At 42.2% G+C, this 27006-nt stretch overlaps 1 protein-coding gene across 2 annotated transcripts; it reads right to left on the bottom strand.

Moving 5' to 3' along the window:
- Window positions 1-134: 134 nt before the first annotated feature.
- On the bottom strand, window positions 135-26916 carry LOC142390803 (striatin-like). Of its 2 annotated transcripts, XM_075476572.1 has the most exons (17): window positions 26572-26900; window positions 17124-17227; window positions 13079-13152; window positions 11400-11478; window positions 8984-9154; window positions 8376-8511; window positions 8120-8282; window positions 7128-7238; window positions 5375-5518; window positions 5126-5262; window positions 4397-4572; window positions 3903-3950; window positions 3682-3803; window positions 3420-3587; window positions 3182-3322; window positions 1843-2031; window positions 136-1732 (listed from the first exon to the last, which is right to left on the bottom strand). In XM_075476572.1, exons 1-17 carry the CDS (start codon window positions 26782-26784, stop codon window positions 1563-1565), a joined length of 2346 nt encoding a protein of 781 aa, XP_075332687.1. In that variant the 5' UTR covers window positions 26785-26900; the 3' UTR covers window positions 136-1562. The 2 variants fall into 2 exon arrangements, with proteins under 2 accessions (XP_075332678.1, XP_075332687.1); XM_075476563.1 differs by lacking the exon at window positions 7128-7238 and having other exon boundaries at window positions 135-1732; window positions 26572-26916.
- Between the last annotated feature and the right edge of the window lie 90 nt (window positions 26917-27006).

The raw sequence follows: 27006 nt of genomic DNA, 5'->3' as shown, positions 1-27006 counted from the left end.
AAAGAAAAACAAGGTTTGAGTTCCAGAACACTTAGTGGTTCATTGCAGTAGTATGGGGGACATAGAATCTCATCCGCAGACGACCCTTTCATTTTTCGGCTTTTCACATCTGTAAAATGACCAACATCAGAGCCAATTTACATTTTACAGCAGGTTTTATTTTGAACATACTTTCATATACAAACCAGTGACTGAGAAAATGGCTCATCTGAAGCTGTACTCTCCACGTACAACACCGTGATTGACTTTTTTTTTTTTCATTCCTTTTTTTTTTTTGGTCTTTTTCAAACCTCAGTTTACAGTAAACTGGAATCGCAGGACATTTTTCTTCCCTCAGTGTTGGATGGTTAACTCATTATTTCAAATAGTCCTAAAGTACTGCACTAATCTCCTGCTAAACACTGGACTACTGTAAATATCAGGACATGATACATCACATTGTAGTAAAGCCTGTCCACACAGCTCGGGAATACTACATACAGTACACGCCATCAATTCATACAAGAGCAAACTGGCCAAAATCGGTTAGTTACTCCTAAAATTGACATCTAGAACCAAGTCTGAGCTGTAATCATATAACCAAGATGGTTTACTTTGGACACATATGTTTGTTATCTTACTTCTGAAGTGTACAGTTACTTGAATCTAACAAACAGGCAATATATTTAATGGTCTGTATCACTCTGCCAGCTTTGCCCTAAAATGCACAAAACTGATTCCCCAACCACACTTATCAAAAAGGACACTCAAACTCACACTGCACAGTAAATTTTAAGACTGAATATATATTTTGTTTATTATAAGCATTTGTAATTTTACATCCAATGTTAAAATCAACAACATTGTGACAACCAGCTTGAAATTCTCCGCCATCCCCTCCCTCCCTGTTCCCCAAAATAAGCTTGTTAAAATAACATTTTCAAGACCTTTTTAAAGCAAAGGCACATTTGTCAATATGGGTTTTAAAAAGGGAAATAAAGGCAGGCCAGCAAGTGGAGTCGGTCTGGGAAGCAGAGAAGAGGAAGAGAGAGGCTTCTGTGACAGCTCCAGCGAGCCTTCAATACCCAACGTTTCTGAAACAACGCAAAACCTGACTTGGAGTGAAGGGCTGGACCTGGTTTGTCTGAGAGGGAAGGTCGAGGGCCTGAGGGATCTGGGATGAGCGTGAAGACACAGGGGCAGAGGAAGAGGGGGCTTAAAACCTCATTTCTCCACTCCACACTAATACTTGTCCTGAGCCTCCTTTCTGTGGAGGTTAAATTTAAGTCTGTCTGCAGGGGCACTGTGGCCGGTCGCACCCAGGCCTGCCTGGATGGTGGGTGGGGGACCAGAGAGCAGTTCTCCCTCTGACTGGCCTCCCTGCCAACCCTCTCTATGGAGAGTCACAGCCTGTTTGAGGCTATCGGCTACATAGTCTGCAAGTCCAACAGGAGACCAGAGGGCTGTGTGAGGTGGGACTGGACCCCTTCCTGACGGTCCTTCCCCTGCTGGGTCTCTATTGGTCCCTGATCATGGGAAACTGAGTCAGAGAGCAGGGCTGTGGGGGGACACGCAGCTCCGCGTCATACAAACACCTTTGCCAGAGCATCTGCTCCGGCGCTGGCGATGTAACATTTAGATGGATGAAATGCCACATCATGGATTGATTCCTCAAACTTCTTTCTGTGAGCTGTGAATTCCTGGATGCAGGTTTTACTCTCCAGGTTCCACAGACGGATAGAGCAGTCGTGACCTGGGGAGAGCACGACAGGTATGGCATTACATACTGTTTAATTTACTGTTACCTAAAAGAAATACGTTGAGTTAGACAACACAAGAAGAAAGTGGCTGAAAGGTACTCACTGCCTGACATGAGGTAAAGTCCATTCGGGTCCACAGCTAAGCTGGTGACAGCATCCAGGTGGGCCACCATGGAGTGAATGAGCTTCCCACTGGTGTTGTCAAAGAACTTGATGTGTCGGTCCTCCTGTGCAGTGATGGTGATGGGAAGAGTGGGGTGGCTGAGGACCTTGTTGATCTGACACGGAGTGCCTGGTTAAAGGACAGAAGAGCACATTAGACTTCACACAGCAACAGTGAGATTGAAGCATATCTGAAGCGACAGTCATCCAGAGAGAAACTTGAAAAATCTGATTTAATGGCTTCATAAAACCTGATGGATCATAAAAGCAGATTTCCATTTGTTTAGGTTTATCATTAAGTTATAATTTCCTACATGTTGTGTTGTGACCTCGAGGATTAAAGTGGTGTAAGATTTTCACAGGATGATAATCATTTAAATGTAAATATTTCATAGGTACATATAATGGTTTTAAACGTTTTTCTTATTCATTCGGGTGTAAACTGTTTGAGATTCACCTTCGAATGTGAAACAGGGCTGGGCGATAAGGCAAAAAAGTGTTTTTACACAAAGTAAAGATAGATTATGTGTATCTTGTTATTTACTACAGATAAATAACAAGACACACATCATCATGTACATAATCTATCACCATTCTACACCAAAGGAGCTTCAGTTGGAAAAGTCAGAAATTATGGGTAAAAGAAAAGATAAAATGATAAATATTAAACTTAAACAAAGAAAAATTCAAATGAAAGACATTTTACAGTCGTAACCATTTCAATTTACATTTAAAGACAACCATAAAGACAAAGTGACGCAGATTTCAGAATTTACGTGTTCCTTAAAGCACCATCAAATCCTTCTAACTGATATTTTTTCAGTTTTTACGAGGCGATACGTTGAGCTTCCTTTGAAAAAAGTAAACAAACAAAGAAGCCAAGTTGCCTCATTTGAATTAAAGTCAATATACCACCCAGCCCTACTGTGAAACCACTGTCACTATAACCAAAGCACCCTGAACAGGTGTTACTGAGGACAGCTGTTTTTCAGCATGATTTCCAACATTTTGTGTTCTTCCTCTTGCCACCACCAGATGTAAGTAGAGAGCTTTTAATGGACAGCATCTGAATTTGTCTCCATTTCAACACAGTAACCGAATTGACCAGCTTGTGTACATAAACACATGTTGTTATCATTACCCTGCACATCAGTAAAGATTTCTATGTGGTCTTAATGCTGCATCAGTTGCTTTTCGAGGGCAACCAAATACTTCATGGACAACAGTAGAACTTTCAGCCCTATCCAGCGGCTGATAGTGACCCACACCTCCAAACCTACCTGGCTCCAAATTGGATTCCAGATTGAGGACCAGTTGACTGGTCTCCATGTTGAAAAGGCCAATCTGCCCATTTGTGAAGGATGTGACCAGATGAGCTGGTTCACTGCACACCAGATCTACTGAGGAGGGAATTCCCAGCTCTGGTGCAGAAACAAACACAGAAAAGAACATTTTAACTTTCTAAAGCAAAAGAAAATGATAAAAGGCAAGACTGAGACACATGAATCAAGTCAGCACTTTTGTTTTCGTTGAACACAGCCAGGGCGGGGGAGGTGGTGTTGGCATCCCACAGTCTCACAGTCCCATCTGCAGAGCAGGAGAGGAGGCGCTGGTGGGCGCTGCTGTACACCAAACCCCACACTGAGTCAGTGTGTCCACTGAGCGCTCCACGCAGCACGGACGGGTCTGTCACAGAGATCACAGGACAACCCGAGTCAGATACCACGACTTCACTTGAAGACTTCACTCTGATTCAGTCAAAACAAAAAACTGCGTCTACCGTAGGAGTCGTAGGGGTCGATGTTGGGGTTCGGGGTGTTCCAGCATTGGATGGTCCCGTCAACCCCTCCGCTGAAACACTGATCCCCTGTACTGCTCATCACCACACTCAGTACAGCTCCCCTATGATTGAAACACTAATGAATTATCACACGTCGGGTTTTTAAATCAAACAACAACAAAAACGGACAAAAAGCTTCGATTCATGCGCAGTGGATTTACCTGTGAGCCCTGAAAGTGTAGATGGGTTCCACATCTAAAGATGTACTCCTGCAGACAAAGCGGCAGTTAATGCAACACCAAAGCAAACAGCAGTGATGTCAGTGAACTTATTGCAGTTGCCCCATCAGCTGAACATGCTTCACCACCTCCTTGTATTGTCTTAGTCACAGTTCACTGGCCTTTGAAATCCTGTGTCTATTAATAAATGCACAGCATTCCTTCCGCTGTGTGTGGGCTGTGGAGTTGTGACATGACATAGTGTGTGACATTGAGTCTTTGTCACATGGGGGCAGTTTTCGGCAAATGAATCATATGAGAATGGTGCAAGAAAAAGACAAACTACACTCAAAAAAGGATGTAACTCGTATTTTTGTCTCTTGAATAATGCTATAGGTGCAAAGGGTAAACAACGCACTGATTTCCCAGTGTTTCTAATAGAGCCAGTGTAAAAATAACAAGGTGACAGTGCTCATCTTGAGGGAGGTCCTCCTTACTTTTTGGCAGGAGCGGTCTTTTGCAGGTTCCACATCTTAAGCGTGTGGTCCTCTGAGGCAGTGATGAGTACTGGCTCCACGGGGTGGAAGGTCAGAGCGCGAATCCCATCGAAATGACTCCGCAGAGTGAACTTGGGGTTCCATGTTTTTCTCATGGCATCCTTATTGTTGCCAATCTGAGGAGAAAATCTGAACTTAACATCCAATCGGCACTGTTAAACGGCTTCAGAAAATGTAATCTGCAGTCCAGAACTAAGCTGCAATTAAAGCCTTTTCACAGATTGCTCGGTTATTTGGGATTTGTACAGCATGAATGTTGCTTTGATAAGACTCTATTAGCAGATGTAACGGACAGTAAAAATGAATACAACCAGTGCAAAAAAAGAGGGAACAGTTGGATGAAACAAAAAAAGACTTCTCCTGACCTCTTAATTATATTGTAAATTTTGACAATACATCTATAACCCACATTTTTGTGTAAAAAGCCTGTTATCACAGCCATGTGACATGCTGCTGTATTCTACGGTTGTAAAAATCATCAAAGTTAGAAAACAGCCGATATAATCTCTCCTCCTTACTGACACAGTCTGTACAAATAGTGACTTCAGAAACTAATCTCAGATTAGTGGAGGAAAGTGAGATGGATGCCTCTCCTAAGTTTCTGGTGGTAACTAGAACAGGAATAGTTTCCTATAGCTCTGAAAACGCATTCCGTCTCTTCCCACTCACGTCGTATGCCAGACTGTCGGCCTCGTTGGCCACAGTGAGCCCGGCCAGCTCCCCCAGGCCCAGCTCGCTCTCCATGGCCTCATCTGAGCCCATAATGAACGCCTTCCCTGAGGTGGGTGGGAAAGTAAGCGCTTCAACTGGAGAGAGAACAAACAGATAGAAACACAAGTCATCACAAGTAACAGAGGATAAAGGGAATTCAATCAAAGAATTAAAACTTCACTGATGAAAGGTTTTTTTCTGAAGCACCTTCATCTGTTCGGTTTCCCTCTTGTTCACTGAAGCGGGCCACGTTGGGCCGGGACTGGGGGGTGGATGGAGGCTGCATGTGAGACAAGTCCTCTGCATCCCTCAGGTTAGCCAGCATGTTCTGCAGCTTGGACCGGTTCGGCCCTGTCAACACGTCATATGAACAGTTAACAAAACGGATGTACAGCGAGAGATGGAGCGGAAAAGAAAAGAAAAAAACTATTCAAATTTTTGTTTAGAAAACAGTGCACACAGGCTGAAAGAGAGAGCATAGATGAATATGGAGGGAAACAGCACTGAAAGGGAATGAAAAGAAATCAATAAATACACATTATGAGAGAGAAAATTAAGAGAGGCCAGCGGCAATCCTTGTTAAAAGAAATGGCAGGAAATATGATGAGGCACATTTAACTTTGAGAGTGGGCTATGTGGAGAGAGTCATTTAAGGTGGAATTTGTGAAGTCTCAGCCAAGTCTCAAATACTAACTGAAGCCAATTTTAACACCAGCAAAATCATTCCAAAATGACATTTTCATACGTCTCTGACAGAGAGTTACATGAATCCAGTGTGGCCAGCAGCCTGTTAGCTTGGCTTGGCTTAACAGACCGACAGTAAAACAGAGGGAAAGTTCTATCTATCATCGGAAAACTCAGTGAGCAGTGGCCAAGAACCCAGCGGGGACTTTAGAAGGTTTACTGGTGCTGGTCGAGAAACAGTTTGTCAGGTAACAATTAGTAACATAATACAAAGCCTCAGAAAGCTGCCTGTTGGCAAGAAATGAGGAAAGGGCTCGATGACTCAGTTTAAGCATGAAGTCAATCAACAGGTTTTAACAGTGAAATGGAAGAGGCTGATTAGAAGGCTTCAGAGACGCACGCGGGAGGATTTTTTTAGCTTTGGTCAGACAGGGGCAAACCGTTGTGTTTCTTGTATTTACATGACACAAGTGAAGATTTCTATCTTTCAATCCAACTCTCTGCCAGAAACATAAACCTCTCCGATCCCTCCACAAACCCACCAAAGTGATAAAGCACGAACAGAGGGTGGAAAAAAGAAGAAAAAAAGCGTTCTGCTAAACCACAGAAGAGGAGAAAGTAAAGAGAAAAATGTGGTGTAATCGATGTAAAATCTGAGAGCTCTGAGCTGCTGAATGAGACTGAAGTGGGCCGTCATTCAGAAAGCAGGAGTATTCAGTTGAGTCACTTCTCCGAGTCAATGAAAGAGCTCTTATTTGCCATCAATTTACACCAGGCGCTGTTTTGTTTCTGTAGCATCAACGTGGCTGACAGATGAGGATAAAGATGGCGATCATTATGCTATCATGACTGGAGAAGACACAGAAACAGATGACTGTGGAAACTATTGCTATCCCAGATGGGGCACAGATGGCTTTATCATCACAGTCAAATTAATCTCTGACAGTTAACAGTAAGGACAAGATGATGATGTGGACATGGATATAAAGGAATAAAAACACGTAAGTGGGACAGACATGCAACAAGCGTCACAGTTTGGGATAAATAAATGAAGACAGCTTCTGTTGGTGCAAGCACTCACGAGAAGACTGAAGAGACTTCAGTATGAAATGTAAAGAGGACAGGGAGAGACGTAACAAGGAGCAGCTAGAGAAGAAGATGAGAAAACAATGAAGATGTTCTGTTTCTGATTTAAGGCTTTTTGGCTGAACTCAGGAAAGTCAGGCGCTACAAAGAGAGGAGAGGGAGGAAAGCAGCAATGCCTAACAGGACTTACTCTTCACCCCCTTTTTCCCCTTGCGCTCCTTTTTGTACTGCTCCTTGAGTTTGGTTATCAGGCCCGGGTCCACGTCCCAGGCCTCAGAAATGGGACCTTGCTCGTCCTTCTCTACACAGGGGGAACAAAACCAGACCGAGAGGCTGTTGAGGAACTGCCCTGGTCGAGGTACCAGTGGCCTGGCAGAGTGGGTAAGCTGTTGACACCTCTCTCTCGCGCTCTTACTCTCCTGGAGGTTTAAAAACGTCCAGGAGAGTAGCAGGTTTAAGATAAGCATAACTACCGTTTATCCTAAGGCCACTACCCCGACAGGAATGCTAAATAACTAGGAGCATCACTCACAGGCCTCTCCTGAATGCCTTTAAGATTGCTTTTCTACTGACAAAAATGAGAGCAGTGGGAGGGAAAATAATGCCAAGTGGAGAATTCTTTGATTTTGACAACAGCCTAAGTATTACTTATGTAATCTTTAAAATCATAGAGCTATTCTAAGCACGAGTCAAACACTCAAAACTAAGAAATTCACTCAAAACTCAAATTCAAAGAAACCACCTCAGCTTGGCATCAAACCCATTTTTTCTGGATTCAGTCTAAAGATCAGTGAGACTAAAAATAAATAAATAAATAAATAAATTCAGGTTGATCTACGACGCACGTGTGGAAGACACATTGTGGTCACAGGCTGGCTATGGGAACACACAGTGGAAGAGATCACAAACTATGGGTTAAACAGACACTCAACATCATGATTTATGACCACAGCATGATATATGAATGACAAGTATTTCATGAACAGTCGCCAAACTATGAGTGAACATTAGAAAATTTCAAGATTACTGCGTTAAGTAATAAGCGATCTTTTCTTCAGCTTATCATCAGGAAAGCAACAATAAACAGTGTAGGTTCCGTTTCTGTGGTGGCTGAAATGTACTCGTGTGTATTCATTCCCAGCTCTGCACTTCATGTTCTGTTCGTGATGATGCGTGACTCACCCCAGTCTGTGCCGTCCCCGGTGCCTCGAAACTCTGATGAGGTGTCCATCTCTTCGAGGCTGGACAGGAAGTCAAAGTCCTTAAGAGCTTCCTCTGTGTAAGAGTCCTCACTGGTGTCCATATTAGCTGGCGATGATGACGATGCGGGCTTCTTTCTCATGATCTGCAGGGAGGAAAATGAGGGCAGTTATTTTTCTTTGTACAGCAATGACTTGAACTTAACTGTGTGAGCACAGAGGGCAGAGTGGCTTCTTACAGTCCTGGACTCTACATGAGTTCTGTCTTTCCCCTCGCTGTCCTCGTCATCATCTTCATCACTGAACTCAGCTGCTGCATTCTCAATGAATTTGAAGGCCTCCAGAACAGCGCTAGTGTCAGAGAGCTCAGCTTTCCTGTAGGGGAACAATGATGATCGCATCATCACAAACAGTTAAATCAACTATGTGTAAGTGTAATTACAATTTTTACCTCTTTACATTGTGTAGGCTTTTGTTTTCACCAACACGTCAGCATGTTGTAGCATTTATGAGAGTTATAGCCTACTTTAGCGCCACTTATTTGCAGCATCACCGTTGCAACACAACACAAGTACAATAAGTGTCTCTGTTGCCCTTTAAACCAACTAAAAACATGAAATAAAAACCATCTGAGCTTAAAATGACTGACTTTGCTCCTATGTTTATTTGTATCTTTAAAGGAAATCTTGATATCTGAAGAACAATAAATTGGAAGGTAAAAGCAAGCCTGTTTTACAAACTGTAACCTTGAGATTACTGGATAAATTTTGCCCAGTATGACATACGATGAAACTGAAATTAAACTGTTGCTATGGTCACATAGATAGAATAAGTGGTGTATACTCACCCCCTGGTTCCCGTGCCCTTTGTTGTTGAGTCAGTCCCATTGACCAAAGGCTCAGTTCTCATCCGTTCACCCGTCTTCCCACCGCCATCACCAGCAAGTCCTAGCAGAGCTCGGACTCTTTGGGACTTTACATCTAAGATGGTGTCTGTGTAGCCCACCTCCTGCAAGTACCTGCAACAAGATAAAGCAACTTTAACATAGATCACAAATAAGGTGGTCCCGTGCTTGCTACTGATTTACAGCACGTTGTTCTGCTCACTACACTTGGTTGACTGTTCAATGAACTGCATTCTTGAATTCTCTTTATCCTCTGCACCCACCATCACAGCTTAGACCTACAGCAGCACCCCTTTGCAGATAGATCCCCTCCACTTCTGCCCAACCTCTTTCTGTTCCTCATCACTGATAGACATAAGTGAATACCTTTCTGCCTCACTGCTAAATCCAGCTTTTCGAGTGGTGTGTAAATACTGCCCATCTCAAAGCATTAGAATTTTGTGGAAATATAAAATATTATTTAACGGTTTCGTCTTTGATATAGGATTTCCGGCTGACAATTGGACACACCTTCCAGCCTTGAAGAACTGAAGGATAAAATGGAAATCTTTTGATGTTTCGATGCATCTCGGATACGAGTGCGTCAGAAAGTGATCAAGATTTAAAGCAAACAGAAAAATGACAGAATATGAGTAATAAACAGTGATTTTGCATTTGTTGTCACGTTACATTCAACTGCAGTAAAGCAGCGGCAGAAGAGAAAACGCAAAGCTCTGATGTTGTGCTCACGTTACTGAATGTTTAGGGTGATTAAGCAGAGAAAGACGCAGCTGAGCAGCAAAACGGACATCATCGACATCACTTAGATGAACCTGGAACGCATGAATTAAATAGAATGTGTGTAAAAGCTGCCACATAAAAATGTATCATTCATATGAGCTGTTACATAAGCTGTTATCGCCTGACCACACACCTACATCACTGAACACAGCCAGTACAACGACTCAGTTATGAATTAATGAGGCAGTTGAACATTGTGCTCCATCTCCAAGAGGGGGAAGAATCACCAAGTCTGTGGCAGCCCTTCAGAAATAATTATCTATGTAAATATTCGGCTATAGAGAACCTCGACTCTTGAAAAGCTTTTGAAAATCTTGGAGCTGCTATGTGAGCAGAAGAAGACAGCTCTGCATATGCCCTACAGCCAAATCAAAGCCTGCATGCATGTAACACTCAGTATGAACATAACTGAGGTTGGACACTGGCACTGAAAAGATGCAGCTTTTATATTAAGAAATTTGTCAACGTTTGAAAAAACAAAACAAAATGGGAATTCAGACCAATCTGACTGCCTTTAATTACCTTACAAAAATGTAGCTACGTGCGGTAATTTAAAGATGCAAGACACTGCGATTGAGTCAGGTACTTTATTCACCCCAAAGGGAGATTGCATGAATGCAGTAATTCATTGGAAATCCAGTATTTACAAAAAGATTGTAAAAATAAATAAATAAATAAACATAAGAAGAATGAATAAAAAGGCAGATTGTGTATTTCATCTCAAAAGGAGTTCCATCTACTGGCATAGCCTGGTAATTATAAATGAAAATTAAGATGCATGCGAATAGTAATCTAATTGAATTGTGAGACAAGCAAAGATTCAAAGCTCTGATTTCTGCATTTACTAACATTTATTATCTAGAATTCAATATGATCATAGATGAGTACTTGCTAATATTGGGTCACATCCTCTGGCAGTGTTCTAGTTAACACCATCCACTGTGCTGTGGCAGGATGAGCCAGCTATCAAATATTATACCAATCCTGAAGGGGTGAAGAAGATTTAGCAATTTTAAACAGCGACTAACAGAGAGGGAGGGGTGTTGTGGCACATTATTGATCCATCCTTTGACACAGACTCCTGAATAAATTGGCTGCTTCATCCGCCGGCATGTTGGGGCAGATGAGGTGTTAGGCTGCCTGATGATGTCAGGGATGGAGCCCAGTTTATTTACACAAACTGACAGGAGAGGAGGACAATATGATAACCACACTCCTGAGCCCTTTGGGTACATTGGAGAGGGAGAGAAGATAGGAAAGAGAGAGGAAAACAAAGAACAAGTGAAAGCAAGAATGCAAAAAAAAAAAAAAGAAAAAGAAAAACCAGAGTAGATCATTACGGTGGCTGCCCATGTGAGGGTGCACTCTCCCATAGTTTTTCAGTCCCACAGCACTGCTCGCCCTGTAGTCTATGTCAAAAGCTGTCAGTCTGACAAAGTGACAATGCAGTTGCAGTTGCAATGTAACTCGAGGCCTGTCGGCACTGTGGCATTTCAATCCCGGTAATGCTAGTGGACTTAGTAGGTTTCTGGGTTGAAGACAGTTTTCTGACCTGGGGGACAAAAGCATGAGCACTCACTGTCTGAGGAGTTGCCGGCCTTGTTTCCAGGACAGCTGATTGTTAAGCGATCCAGAGGTCTCGTTCTCATTGGCCTCATCTGGAGGAGAAGAGAAGGACACAAATCAGGGCTCCACAAACAGCACACCCTCAGACATTATGTCCGCTGTGTAAACACAAGCAGAACATTCCTCTATCACAGCACCGTGGAAAGTAGACACGTTCTTTGTTGACTTACTGAAAGCAACTGTCAAATACAGTCAAAGATTTTACAATAGCAGCAGAGGCCTTTAAAAGATTCAAAACTAAAATAATGAGTAACAGCCTGATGCCAGAACACATTCGCTATCTAATCATGCATTCTGACACCTACAAATGGTTAATCTCTGCTCCACCTGTGTCACATTACACACTAGAAAGAGCAATGATGTGTCGATGCCTGCAGCATCCAGAACGCCGTATGCTCTTGTGACCGTTTCTGTCAACAAACAAACACAGATTGCACTGAAAGCTCACTCCAATATTTAATATCTTTTCTATCTTTCCACTGCAAGCTAGCTGAGAATTTAGCGCCGTGTAGAGAAACGTGTTAATTAGATTTGGATTGGGTGAAAGAGTTTATTTGACAGGGCAGAGAGATGAGGATCCCTCAAAAAGTGGGTCATGCTTAATTCAGAGGGTTGACAAGCAGACAGGTGCACCACCATGCCAGCAACACCTCCCGCCTCTTCCCTCCCTCTCCTCCATCCCCTTCACCCAACACCTCTCCCCTTCACTTCCCCTAATTCATCAACACTTCAAGGGCTTCTTGCTTTGAACAACCCTCATGAATAACAATGAGGACAGAGAAGAGGAAATATCTCAATCCGACTTAATGATCGAAGAGGACTCAAACACAAGACACTAAACTACAGTAATACAACGAGAAAGAGGCGCTGTGCTGCTGCTAGAGAGACACATGGAAAACAACGCACTTGAATCACCATCTTTTTAGGTTCTCACGGACATCTCATCAACGCTGGCTAGTAAGAACTTACAGACTGTATATAGACTCCCTTGAGTGTGGAAAGAAAACCAGTGCACTCGTTTTTCTGCTGATTAATCAAATTATCGTTTGATCCACTGTTTCAGCTCACATTACAAAATTCAAAATTCAATAATAACCCTTTCCACAGCCAATGATCCCATTATTGTGAATAATCTACAGAGCACACTGAAAACAGCTTCCATACACAAAATGAATAAGGTTATTTTAAAAATGCAGATCTTTGGATTTTTGGGGCATCTCTTTAAAAGGTTCATATAGGGATTTTTTCCAGTGTTACAAAAACTAAATCAAATTCACTTGAGGAGATGGAAAAGATGGAAATATTCACACTTGAGATGAAAGGTTAAAAAACCCCAAAGAGATGTCTTTGATAGCTACATACCATGACAAGAAAGACTCATTTAGATGAAGAAAGCTTTTCAAATCTGTCAGGAATGTTATTACGTTTTATCTGCAGCAAATATTGTTGTTTCACAACTCAGAAAAGGACACTGTGAAGAAATGTATCAAGGCAAACATGAAAACAAGAATCAACATGAAGGCAGGCCTCATATGCGCAACAGTCCTGTCTCTTTAGGTATGTGAGCTCAGCCTTTTCAGTGATTTAGTGCGAGTTGGGTGAAGTAAGCGGTTTGAGTCTCTGCAGACTTACCAGAGTCGTAGCTCGGAGGCTTCATGTCACCTTGATTTAACTCCGTCCCATATTTCAACTTGTGGAACTTTGCTCTGAAAGCAAAAAAAAGAGGTGGCAGACAGATAAATAAACAAGGTTGACAGAAAAAAAACAAGAAAAAAAAACAGAGAAGCAGTTTATTATAAAGACTCATTTTGAATAATATCACAAGATTTGAAAACAATCTCCACATCTCACAACAATATCAGCTTGTTAAAAAATTGTGAAAATGATTTAAATTATTCCCCTGTAATAAAAATGTCTGTTTCCTCTGGTCACTAAATAATAAAAAATAAAATAAATCAAAGAGTCGTAAGAATAAGAAGCCAACAAATATTTACACCTGAGAAGCAAGGAAACACATCCTTCCCAATGTTCCCTCTAATTTTTCATGTGTCTGGGCATACACACAAGCTCCCTGAGCACACTGAGGACCACTGTGAGCAACATCAGATGTGCACGCTGTGGCCACACACCAGTTTCACACTTGTTGAAAACCTTGGATCATAGCAAGTTACATGGCTTATTAAAAGAATCAAATCACAGCAGTAATTTTCATTAGTTTACTTTTAATATGAGTGATTTGGCCCACTTAAAATGAAAAACACATAAATCTTGTTTTTCATGAGATGTGTAGTATGTTATATGTTATATTAGGGCTGTCGCGGTTGAGGAATTCCCCCTGTGGTGAGTCAGGGCGGCTCAATATTGCGATATGCGATATTATTGCGCCATCTTTTTTTTATTTTTTATCTATCTATGTAGCAAATTCGTTTGTTAATTACTAAATTACTAAACTCATTGCAATATTTCCTCTGAAACATAGCACTTACACATTTAAAAAAGGTTATAAAAAGACATGGCAACTTTATAACACTTTATTTTATTGAAAGCAGAACAAAGGGCGGTAACGGCACAGATGCGAGATGCAAGTTGTTTCTCCTACGGATTGAACTTAAAAACAGAATTCAGGAGAAGACTGAAGTTGAACTTTTAAATGCAAATAAAATATGAAATGAACTAAAAAAACAAGTGCCTGTTTTGTTTTTTGTTTTTTAAATTAAGTATACAAAGTGAGATGTACCAGGCACTATTTCACACACACACAAAATTATACCACAGTAGCAAACGGCACCATCTCCTCAACCAGATACCGTGTAACAGCACCTGTTAGGCGTTTATGTCTGTCACTGCTCGCCCCAACATGAGCTGCTCCGCGACTCTGTGTGGCAGGAGGCGGCGGCAACCGTGCCGCAATAGCCGGATGATAGCTTGCTAGGTGAGCCTTTAAATAATTTGTTTTCCCTCGTTTTACTTGAACCGTTTTTCGGCAGATTTTACAAATCGCCTCGTTTAAATTGGCTGGTTCACCCTTTTCATTTGGTTGAAAGCCGAAATGCTCCCAAAGGGGCGAAGTAACATTTGCTTTCGATACTAGTGCGGCTTCCATTTTCTCTTTCTAAAGTGTGTTAAGTTGTGGCGAGATCAGGTCAGGTGCGGTGATGAAAAAGTAGTTCGTCAAAACGATCGTCAAACTTCTGCTGGAAAGCATATTTTGCTCAATTTTTTTTTGTGGAACATCTATGAACAACAGTGACCACTCGGTAAGTTTCAAAGCTTTGCAAAACGAACGTTTAATGTTGCTAATAGGACCGTGCGCATGTAGATTGAAACCTGCACGGACGCTATCGAAAATACGTGCGGTGATCGCGGTGACCCATCATGAAGCGCGGTGGGCGTCATCATATCGCGATATTTCATTTTTACGGTTATTGCGACAGCCCTATGTTATATGTGAGAGTCATGCTTGCAGCCTGCATGTTTTGCAGAGTAGACCTTTCTCACTCAAAAAAGAAAACATTTCACCCAGTTTCACCGCTTGTTCTTCTGTTTGCACATACTCAGACAGCCATTCCGTTCTATAAGAACCGCATTTCTTTTTTACTTTGGCTTGGTGAGTGGATGTGTCGCTGGCGCTGCCCGTTCAATTCGCCATGACAAGGGGCTGTTGTTAGCTAGCTAACCTGCACGGCGCGTGTGGGCAGGGCACATATGAAAGCACTATCAATGCTCTGATTGGCTGCATATCGTAGGTAAACCGTATCGTATCATTGGCTGAACACCTGTCACTCACTGCGTAACATTGAAAAATGGTACAGAAAAACACATTATTGGTCTAATTAATTAGATTAAATTAGGTCTAGTATTAGATATTAATTAATACGTTAATGGTGAATTTCATTTTATGCGCTACATAGATTTTCTTGTGCGCTGAGAATGTGCGAGCAGTGCGCGATTGCGCAGGCGCGCAGCTTAGAGGGAACATTGATCCTTCCCCATAAAATAACACTAAATGATGAATTTCCTGCTGACTGACAGATTAATCGGATGATAATCTAATGTATAGGACATGATCGGATCCCTCAGACATGAAACAAGTAGCCTAATTCCAACTGAAACATATCATTACAGTGTCATTCCATTGAAGGAAACTCATAATAAAGCAAAGAAAATGTATAAGAAACAGTAAATATACAGCAAAGGGGAGTCTTTAGCTGTTTTTTCTTCAGTAACTTCACACACGTTCACAACAGAGACAATAACAGTGGCGCTCTCTCCCCTTTGAGCTCAAACAGCCCCCACCATTCTACACCAATGATGCAGAAAAAGCAACCCCCATCAACATCAAATTCATTTTAAACGGGGTACATCCCACATTCAGAAAGCCATCTCCGATATTGCTTTCAGATACCCTCGGAGACACGACCCGTTGCTAGGCAACCAAGGAAAGTGGTAGTAATTCTGGGTTAAGTGTTGCTCGTGACGATTACAAACAGCCCAGAGGAGGACTCCACGTAAAGCAAACCCAGGATGTTGTTCCTCACAGAGGTTAGCACATTTTAATTGAACTTTGTGCAGACTGGGGCAATGATGAAGCAAAAAGCCATTTTGAGGCTTGGCTGACTCACTTGTTTTCAGTCTTTCATTACTCTAATCTCCCTGCTTCAAGATCTTACGAAGAAGCCAGTTGTTTATTTTGTTACCCACGTCAGTTTCCAATTTCTTATGCTTATCCTTTGCTGACTGGCAGCGATTACCTCAACAATGTTTTGCATTCAAAGGATTCCGCATGATCTCAGCTCATGTTTGTCTAATACAATCAGAGTCTTCTACTCTTAGCCACAGAGACGTTATATACATCCTGTGTGGTTGCTGATGGAGTGAGAGGTTTGCCTGGCCACACAAAGACAGCATTAAAGCAAACCGACCGGAAAGGACTGTTTCTCCAGTTCTGCAATAAGCTGCAGCTTTCACTCCCTACGAACGATGTGCTTAACATTAATACAGACGTATTAAAACCTCCAACATACTGCATCTCTGTTCCAAGGTGCAGCCATGTGTTACAGAGGACGGGAGATGCTCAATGGTATCACCCCCTTTGTCAAAGGGACCTTTTGTAGTAAGGTGACAGGATGGTGAGAACAGGAACAATGCAATTCTCCTGAAAGACAGTAGGGACAATAGCCCTGCCTTGGGTGGAGATAGGATTCCTTTCCTGTCCCGTCCTGTCCCGTCCTGTCCCGTCCTGTCCTTCAACTGAGAACTGTGCAGAGTTACCAGCATCCGACAGCAGAAACAGTCTTAATGCCAACAGACGCTTGTTCAGAGATATCGCACCAGCTGGACTCGAGGGGATTCCTTCTGGCACTCTGCTTCAGCTGACACCAGCTGAGACATCAGACTGGTATGAAGTGCGCACGAGGAAATTGGAAATTTAAAATGATTCACATCAATCAATGAATAGAATATTGCTGCAGTCCGAAATGTTCAAGCTCAGTGATGGCACAGCTGATGTTGATTTGTTGACCAGTGAGAAACTTGCACAGTTGTGGTATCCCTTCCATATTTCTCAGAGGCAGCAACTTATTTTAGGAATGTGGAAACACTGTAGTTGCTGCAGACTAGCTGAGGTACTCGAGTGTTGTGGGTGGGCTGAAGCATCAGCAGGCAGTGAGCCACTCACCTCTCTTGCTTCAGTGCATACTCCAGCATTTTGATCCTCCTGACAAGGTCCTTCTTAAGGTTCTCCTGGCCTTTCCTCTCCCCCTGCAGGAAGGCAATCTGAGCCTGAAAACACAAAAATAGGACTGTCAGATCTCACGTTGAAATGGTTGCTTTTATAAATAGACACAACATTTCAGGAGTTTTGGCATCTTAGATACTAGTTAGCTCCCAACAAAGATGACTACAAAGACAGCCTCCTTCAGGCAACATCTGAAAACATCTACTTCTGTCGAGACTGAAATAGGATGATGTCAAATCAATATGCGTGGCATGATGGGAAATAAAAAGACCATCTGTACTACTCTATTTTAATCTAACCTCCTCACTCCCCCACGCTCCAACCGTCCCTCTCACTATGCACACCACTGTCTCTCTTCAGTAACATGCAGCAGCTGTTGACGCACTCCGTCTGAGTCAGCATTACATTACATTGCTGGGTAGCACACACACACACACACACACACACACACACACCTTAAACAAGCTGCAGCGGATTAATCAAATGGAGCAAAGCATACAATACACAAAATAGCAGAATCAGACACTGTAATCATTAGGTCTCCCTATTAAGAATCAATCAAGTGCAATTATTTGAGACAATGGGGCTCATCGTTGGACAGTCGTCATGATTGTCCTCATTCACCTGTTTGAAAACAGCTGGCTGAAGCGCCTCTCTTCTGCTGTGGACATGGCATATCTGCCAGGTGCAATTTTATGAGAGTGGCAAAAAAGATAAAGAGCAGGCAATTTAATCCTTAATGGCTTTTATTTGTATGACAATCATATATATTCTGCTAAACTACTTAATATAATAAAGGCTACAACGGAAAAAAAACAACAGAAACTGTGAAAGTCTGTGAAAGAAGTAGGGGCTTCCTCTTTAACGCTTCATCAAAATCACTTTGTTGCTACGAATGTCAAACAGGATCTGTTGTAAACCAGGATTAGAGCAGCACAATGAGCCAAACTACTCGCGTATAACGACAAAAACAGAATGTAAGGTTTTCCTAAAAACCACAGGTTAACCCCCCTGAAGGGAATAAATACCGACTCGATTCCCGGCATTTCACTCTAAACCCAGAGGACGGTGCGAGTTTGAGTGGGCCGAATCACAGCTCCAAATGGATAACAAGTATCAGTGCTGCTGCCTTCAACAATGAGTCATGACAGCGCTTCAATCTGCCTCGTATTAATTTAGGCATTTTCTTAGCATCGTTCTCTGCACAGGAACTCATAACAACGCACCAGTGCAATTAGGATTTAGAGATGGTGCTCAGTTTGACTGTAAACAGTACAGTGTTCAGCTGGCATCAGTCACACGCCAAGAGTCTGCACAGATGCCAGCAACTGATGCTTAAGAACGGTGGATCAGCAGAGCACTTCTATCACTCCACTCAGCAAATCTTTACAGTCTGCTGTTCCTTCATCAATCTTTTCCCGGCTGGATCTATACTAAAGTAGTTGGGATTTACAAGAACTTTCAAAATGTTTAGTCTGACTCTGGCTTTCGAACATACTTAATCCAGTTTTGTTCCAGAAAATGTAACGACAACACGGAGGAGGGCAAATAATGAGGAGATAAATGCCAGCAAAGTCCCAGAAGTCACAGAAGTGTGAGTCAAGCATTCATTTAACCAATGAGAAATATTGATTTGTCATTTTGGGTGGATTCTCAATGAGGTTTGCAGATAGGACAGGATGGGGGGGGGGAAAGGAGCGCAAGGTGACTGCTTCAATTGAGTTAACCAGGTGCCACTCTATTGTTCCATCTGTGGAGGGTGGGAGACGAGGCGCAAGAAGGGACACAAACAAAGCATTAGGAAAATACTGCACATGGAAAATTATCAGTGTTTGGATTGGAACGAGCCAGCACGGCTCTGAAAATAACTCAGTCTGGCTAAAAAGGCTCCAGGCCAAATATCAGTGGAGACGAGAGCTTCTGGGCAATTAAACTGTAGCACAAGTACGGGGCCTCCTAATAACCTCATTAGGCCAAATGCAGAGTTACTTTCTATGAAATTTCGATCGATGTCCAGCAGAGCACACGCATAAATGTAAAAAAAAAAACACTGTTTAGGTCGAAGGCTAAAAACGGTAGAATAGGGAAGTGTTCACTCCCTTAAATTCCCTGACGTACTGTATTCACTATACAAATACCCTACATGAACAGCATATGTTATACTTATTTTTAATAGGAAAATGATGGGGTCGTTGTTTATCACTTAAGAAGAAATGTCACAAAGAGATCACTTGACTTGCTTGGATGTGATGAGCACTGCGCTGAAAGTGCTGCAGACATCTGATAACATAAAAAGAAAAAAAAAACTATACTGGCCAAAATAAACACCGACACGTATACATCTGTGATAGGCCAGCATCATGCATAATATCGGCCAGCAACACATTGGTCTGGCTCCACCTGAGAGTTTGTTATTTTGGTCAAACTCAAAACACTTCATATGTCAAGAACGGACTGAAATTAGGAAGAACTTTTCACTGTAGATGAAACTGCGCATCTGCTGTTTTTGAGATAGTGAGTGACCATTCACTTCCCCGTCCACAAGATGCGCTGGCTCAGGCACCCCTGGCGTCCTGGCGTGCCAGAGATAAAGAAGAGTGCTGCTCTGTGAATCTCTGGCTCGCCATGTCTCCTCTATCAAACATTAACCTTGGGAGGAATGCAATGAGTCAACGCTGGCCATAAAGAGACACAGGAAGCATTTAATTCCCGGCCTCACACTGACTGCATTATTGCGCTGCTGGATAAGGGCTCCTTAGTCCTGTCTGAGGGAGGGACATGTAGAATGGGGCATCCATCTCGTTTGCTGGGCTTTTCAGAGACAGGAAAAGGAGGCAGAGGAGATAGGCTTAATGCAAGGGAGGAAAACAAACACCAGCCACCAACTTCTATGCTGCGATAGGAAAGACTGTCACAGTGCTTTTTGCTTTGGCACACGGTTAAATCCTTATTTGGAAGTCAGTCACGTAAAACTAAATATATATTAAAAGACTGATAGCAGCTCGCATTGATATGCTATTAACAAATGAAACGGATAAACTGAGTGAACATAGAATATCTTGCACATTTATTCTAAGCTCATGAATAACAGATGACGGAATTCTAACCTCCTAAGTTAATTTTCAGCCTATTTCTAATTGGAGAATGTCTCAAAGTATGAAATTTCCGAATGCCAGACATGCTGGCTTTCAGACTTGTTCTGCGTCACCGCCAGAGACATCAACACAACACAATGTGGCCATTTAATCTGGACAGTTCCCGCTGTGAAAACCCAGTTTGTCTCTGCAGGAAGACCGAGCTCACCGCATTTGTGCAAGAAATTCAGTCCATCCGTATGCAACCGCAGGGCTCACACAGAAACAAAACGGTCAAACATGCTGGCCTTTGACCGCAGACCGAGCTCCAGAAAGACAGAAGGGGTTGGCGTAAATCCCACATTTACAATGCAAACAACCTCCTTTCAAAGAACACAGGGTTTACTCTTACAGTTACCGCAAACCAATGAGAAGCATGATGGCTGGCTTGATAACTATCCAAGTACATTCCACACATGCCATCACACTAGTAGCAAAAGAGGAAAAGTTGCAAAACAACAGAAGCACTTTCTATGCATTACTTTCTTCTGTATCTTCTGGTCTGAAAAGTAAGTAACTTTGCAAGGGGGAGAAATGAAATGTGTGGATATGGTTTTCCTTTATTGTCTTACTTCTTAATCCACCGTCACTAAAAAAACATCTTTTATTAGAGTTGTGTAGAATCCCCCCATCCCACATGTGGTTTATTTTTAAGAATCTCATTGACAAATCCTGTAATTTGATATGACAACAACTTGTCGTGTTAAGACTAACTTTTTTTTAAAGTCTCTTTCAGTTAAACAAATCAATAAAAGCACAAATGTGTAAGCATTTTGTGTTGTGTCGAAGACGCCTTAGGTATTCTTTTTAATTACAGCTAATAAAATATGAGAGAAATACAGTTCAGAGCCACAATGATACAGAAATCATAAAATCCCATATCAATTTGAGTCACTGATTTGCAACACTCCTCACACCGGGTCTAATATATCTTAACTTACATCAGTGACAGCATTGTTTTGAGGCAATATTTCTGATGGTAGATGACTTTTTACCACCTCATAGAATAAAACATTGTGACATCTACCCATTTTTGCAAGGAAGTAATTATTTCCTAAGACAGATGCATAAAAAATGACGCAAGTTGGATCGTCCTTTTAACCTTCCAAAAAGGACCTTCAGTCTTTTAGTGGCCGGCGTCTCAGGCGATGGCACATGCAGTTTGGACCTTCAAACGCTTAACAAATCAACTTAAAAAATGCTGCACTCACAGTACCGCATGTGCACTTACTTCCATCATTCTGACTGTCAGATATTGCAATAAAACTAAGTGCTTAGTTTTATCCAGTACATAACGTTTCTCCTCTGGTGCCATAAAAACAGCTGGTTATAGAGGGAAATACAAAGGACCTGTGATCACTCCTTGAAACGAAGAGCCTGCACACTTACGGATTTCTCCGTGGGGCAGGCTTATTTTGATTTCTACTCAGTTACTTGGAATAAACCATCCCTTTCACTTCATGTACATGTCCAAAAAAAACAAGAAAATACAGCCAGAGTGTGCCTAAAATACAGCCCCCCCCTCCTCAGTTTTAGATATACAGAAAGATTTGTTTTGATCTCATCACAAGTTCCACTTGAGGGTCATTTTACACTTCACCGTCACAAAGCTCATTTCAAGTTGACACAACAGTGCTACCTAACACGGGCTGCAGCAAAGGCACAAAGTCAGCCTTCTGTAGGACAAGGATGCTCAATACCATGCCACTGCATTAAGATTACATAACCCTGAAGGGATGCATGGTTACATGCAGCTACATTTCTGAACATCAGCATTTTCTCAGGCCAATAGGTTGCATGGCTTTAAGGTGTGGTTCTCTCAGAACCATGTTTAAACAGCAGCGTCTGCGGAGTAGAAAAGCACGGAGCGAAAAAGACTTGACACTGGTGTAAAATTACACAACAAGGATGAAGAGTGATGGTACAAAGTCTGCAAATGGTCGGTCTGAGACAGTGCTGGTAAAGTGCTCCATCTCTGAGAGAAAGAAATGAAGCAGCTGAAGCCAGTGAAGTCTCGATTTTCAACAGCGCGCTGGTATTTAAGGCATGTGAGAAGTACCTTTCCATGTCACTTCTACATACAAATCCAAAAAAATGCACACACACACGCTTCTGTAGAGGAGCAGAAACTCTGAGTTAAACTGTATTACTCTCCCGACCTCTGCATACGTGTAAAATGTTCACTGTGAAATGATGCTTTTTGGACAATGTTTAATGAGTTATCGATTTACATGTCGAGGTAAATGAAACCCAAAAAAATGCTGTATTAACAGAGAGCCAAGCTGAAAAATGTAGTTAAATTCTGTCGGTAGATAAAAGCCAAATAAAAGTATGAGGAGAAATCTAAAGACCCCATTAAGTATTTTTGAAGACTAGGAAAACAGTGTTCCACCAAAAAGTTTGAAAACAACAAAGCAGCTTAAATCACGGCAAAACGACGGCAATTTGATCTAATGTGAGCATTAATTTACAACTCTGGTTGACTGGCCACTTCAGATTTACTGTAAAACCGGAGGAGGGAGGCGACTTTGTGACAGAACTAGGCAGCTGTCCCGCACACCCACGTAGCCAGATGAAGGCTGTAAGTGTGAATGGAGGAAGGAGAGAGGAATTAACAAGCCGACTGCGAGGCTGCTCGACAGCACCGAGACAGGCTCTGGTGCAAGTCCAAACAGGGACAGTAGAGCAAAGCTCAGAGGACGAGGCTTTAGTTGATAAACACGGGTTCCTTAAGGCTCTCTAACAAAAAAAAACCCCACAAACTGTTTTAACATGCTTACCATCATCTGTGGGAATATTTGAGATGAAGTTTCTGAGAACAAGGAAACTGAGAAAGCAGTCCTCACACTACAATATTTTTGGTAAAGAAGCATGTGCTTTTTTTATACTTTCCCTCTGCGAGGCGCACGCTAAGACGGCAAAAATAACTGCGGCATGGGGGTGGAAGTGGTATCAACTGAGGAATGACGGTGACTCCCATTTCTAAATTTCTCAATGCCAATGACATGGAATGTGAATGTGCGTATTTGCGAATGTTTCAGTCCCTACTGCCACACCATTGAGCGAAATATGTTTCAAGCTTTGCCATTAGTAAACAAAAGATCTCAGCAATAAGTAATCTAACTAAGATAGGATAATTCTAGGCCTTTCCACAGCTTGCTGCAGTGCCCATGGCAAGAAAGAATCAAACGACACAGCAGATACAACCATTGCTCTCTTTTTACTTTAGAAATGCACTTCTATCCAGCACAGATAAGCGGACCCATGTGTCAGTCTTCACCCACATAAAGCCACCTTACACCCCAAGTCACCTTCAACCTTCTCTCGGTGTCAGATTATCGCTCCTGACAGATACCTCTGGCAAGGAGATACCCCTATGGAGCAGGGATTTCCCCATAACTGGAGCGCTGATGAAGCACAGTGGAGCACTGGCTTGTTATCTGATACAACCTCAGTCATCGGGCCTGTAAAAGATCTGCACTAATCAGTACAGCAGGACGATGTCAATTACATCTATATGACACTACGAGTCAGATTTGTTAGATAAGATACTTTATTACATGCCAAATGTTTGCAAAGTCAAAACAATCAGCACACATGCCGTCCAGATTTACAGCAAATATGGTTATCGTGTGTGCTCATACAATTAGGAAAATCATTGTTCAGGCATCTATCTGGAAGGAAATCTACAACCATTTTAACAATCAAAGGAAAGCCGAGGCAGTCGGCAGATTAATCAAATGATAGAGAAGCGGAATATTTATCAGCTATTCATGACACTTGATTACTATCGCTACAATCTAATTATCTTGACAATCAAGAACTTATTCATATCTTTCCGAGCAAAGCAATTCTTACAAGCATACTTGAGAATCTCGTGTCAACGTTTGCCGTTTTTTTTTTTGTCTGATGAAACTTTAAAAAAAATTTAAAATTTTCTCGCCATCTTTGTTTACGGATTAAAAGAATAAGAAAAAGTACTTCTCTGCTGCCCCATGGCTTTTATTCCCAAGATAATATAGTGTAGACAAACAAGAGCTGAAACCTTCAACTGGAATCTGCACATCACTTTGATCGAGTCCATCAACTGATGATCAATGACCACTCGACTGGAATCTGATAGTGAACGACAGCAGCCTATGCATTACCCACAAATGAGCGCAGCAACAGCGTAAGCTGGCCATGTACAGTTTCTGTGCTGCTCCAGTAAAGAGGAGTGGCCTTGAGCATGACCTAACAGGCTGGACGGACAACATTCCTGCAAGTACTGGAAGTTGCCTTCCTCCCAGGCAGACAGACACAGACACAACTTCGCCTGTCTCCATTTTGATGACGACTGTAACCAGCAATAAAATAAAGAAATCCTTAGGACTTGATTTTATAACACACACACACACAAAAAAACAGCATATATGGACATGATGCATAAAATTGTGAGTGGGTTGTTGCAAAGCATGAACTAAAATAAAAAAACAGCATACTGTTGGTGTTGAATAGCATCTTCTATTGCAGTATTGTGTCCACTGGAGCCTTTTGTTATTTATCAAAGTCAATTTCAGGTCATCCAAATGGCAGGACATCTTTTCTTCCTCACTATAGTCCTTTCACTAAAAGTTAATTCACCAACATCCTCTGTGTAATACTAATGTATATGAAGGCACATCTCAAGGACAGCACAAGGTTATAGATCCTGTGTAAGCTTTACAGTATTTGATTGATCCTTCTTGCCCTGGTTTTGTGGCTCCTGGTCCTCTAGATGTCTGAGTAGATACATCCTCTGTTAGAGTGATCAGAGTGTAATTGTGAGTAAGCCGGAAGTTGTAAAGCGTCGAATGATATGCAATACAGAAATCGGCCTCAGGTTTAAGGTTTAGAGCAACAAAAACAAGAACTCAAACTGAGCGCATACCATTTTGCCGCCACAAACAAACCACCCAATAGGGCATTCAGCAACCTCCCAGTGCTTTGCCGCAGCTGCTGCAGCTTCTTCGCTGATAAGCTTGTTTCATGGCACCAGACAGGAAGCCGTGTACACCCGTCATACTGAAAGTGCTGCATGAGGCTGAGTCAAAACCCTACTGCACTGATCAGGCATACGTCACCAATGCACAAACAATGCCGTGTCTCCCTCTGCTCCCTTTGTTTTCTGAGGTCATGTAGCCATAGAGTTGCCTATAGTCAAAAGTGATTTCGCTCCTGTCTTTGATCTTGCAACTACAACCCCACTACTGGGTCAAAATTATGAGGGGAAAAAACAAATGAACAAACAAACAACAAAACCTTATGTTGCCCTATATAAGTAGAACCAATGTAAACTGACCACTTATCTCATTATTTCTTACATAAAAGAAAAGAATAATCTGAAAAACCAAAACAAACTAACAAAAACAACCATCAACAATGCCAGTTCACTTTAGAATTTGTTTTGAAACTACATATAAAGATTCAGACAGAACCTTCAAGTTTTTAAGCAAACTAAACATTAAATATGCCAACTTGGGTTTCCTCTAGGGACATTCTGGTTCATGGCAGGAAATTCAATTTGTTTCTGTCTTTGTGTAAAAAGTTAAATACCTAAACTGGTTGGCTACTAGGTAAGGGTAACATACTCTCAAAAAAGTTGTTTAGTACAAAGACCAACCCAGGGCACTCCTACAGCAGGCGCAATATTTTCAATTCTGTCCTCAGGAGTGGCAGTGACATGGCAACTAGCTTGATAAACAATACTGATTCCTTACTCTTGCATATGTGTTGTTTGTTATTACTGGCAACTCCCAAAAGATCAAACACGTTAAAAAAATTTTTTGCTAATTTTTCCCTTCACACATTTTTCTTCTAGGGTTTGAGATAAAATGCAATACAAATACGGGCAGTAAGAAGCAAACGTTTTGTTGCTACACAACGTTGTGTGCTACACGATAACTACTATGCTAGCACATGTAATAGTTACATGTTTTAGTTTAAATTAAGACCAATTTAAACATAAGTACGGGTAAAGCCTGTACTCCAACCCCTAACGGTAGGAGGCAAGTTTAGTGGTTTCACCAAGAGGAAAGAGGTCGCAAAAAGTCGTCGTGCAGCTGGGTCAGAGGGGCGCTGCAGCTCACTTAGCTACCGAGCTAAAGCTAACAATCCAGCCTGATGACCAGAACAATCGAACACAGACACTTAGCGCGACTTACTACAAACGAGCGGCGTAATGCTCCAGTAGTGATATTAGTAGGAGACGTGTACATAAAATGCTGTATTTTCACCTGCAATTCGGCTCGCTCCACCTCCCATTGTGCTCTTTCTACTTCGAAACGGGCCCATTCGTGCTGCAGGAAGTGCAAGATCCCCGGGATACTGTATTGCGCCCTAGCCGCCTCCCCGGCGTCGCCATCGGGCAGCGGTCCTTTTCCACCTCCGGGTAAAACAGAGTTGTTATTGTTGTTGAAGAACACGCCGGGCCCTGCCTGTTCGTCCATGGCCGGGCTCGGTAGAAATGTCGATCCGTTGTATCGTTGACTCAATGTGCTAGATACCAACGGAAGGGCAAAAAAAAAATCTATCGACGGCGCTCCGTCTCCTCGGCTTGGGGGAATGAACTCACTTTCTGACAGCTAGCTGTCACCGAATGACGTCAGTAACAAAGCCACGCCCACAACATGTTGGCTGGGGACGCTCGATTCGCTTACTGGATTGCCCGG

The sequence above is a fragment of the Odontesthes bonariensis genome, chromosome 2, assembly GCF_027942865.1.
Source record: "Odontesthes bonariensis isolate fOdoBon6 chromosome 2, fOdoBon6.hap1, whole genome shotgun sequence".
NCBI classification, from domain to species: domain Eukaryota; kingdom Metazoa; phylum Chordata; class Actinopteri; order Atheriniformes; family Atherinopsidae; genus Odontesthes; species Odontesthes bonariensis.
This window is presented reverse-complemented; position numbering and strand designations above follow the sequence as displayed.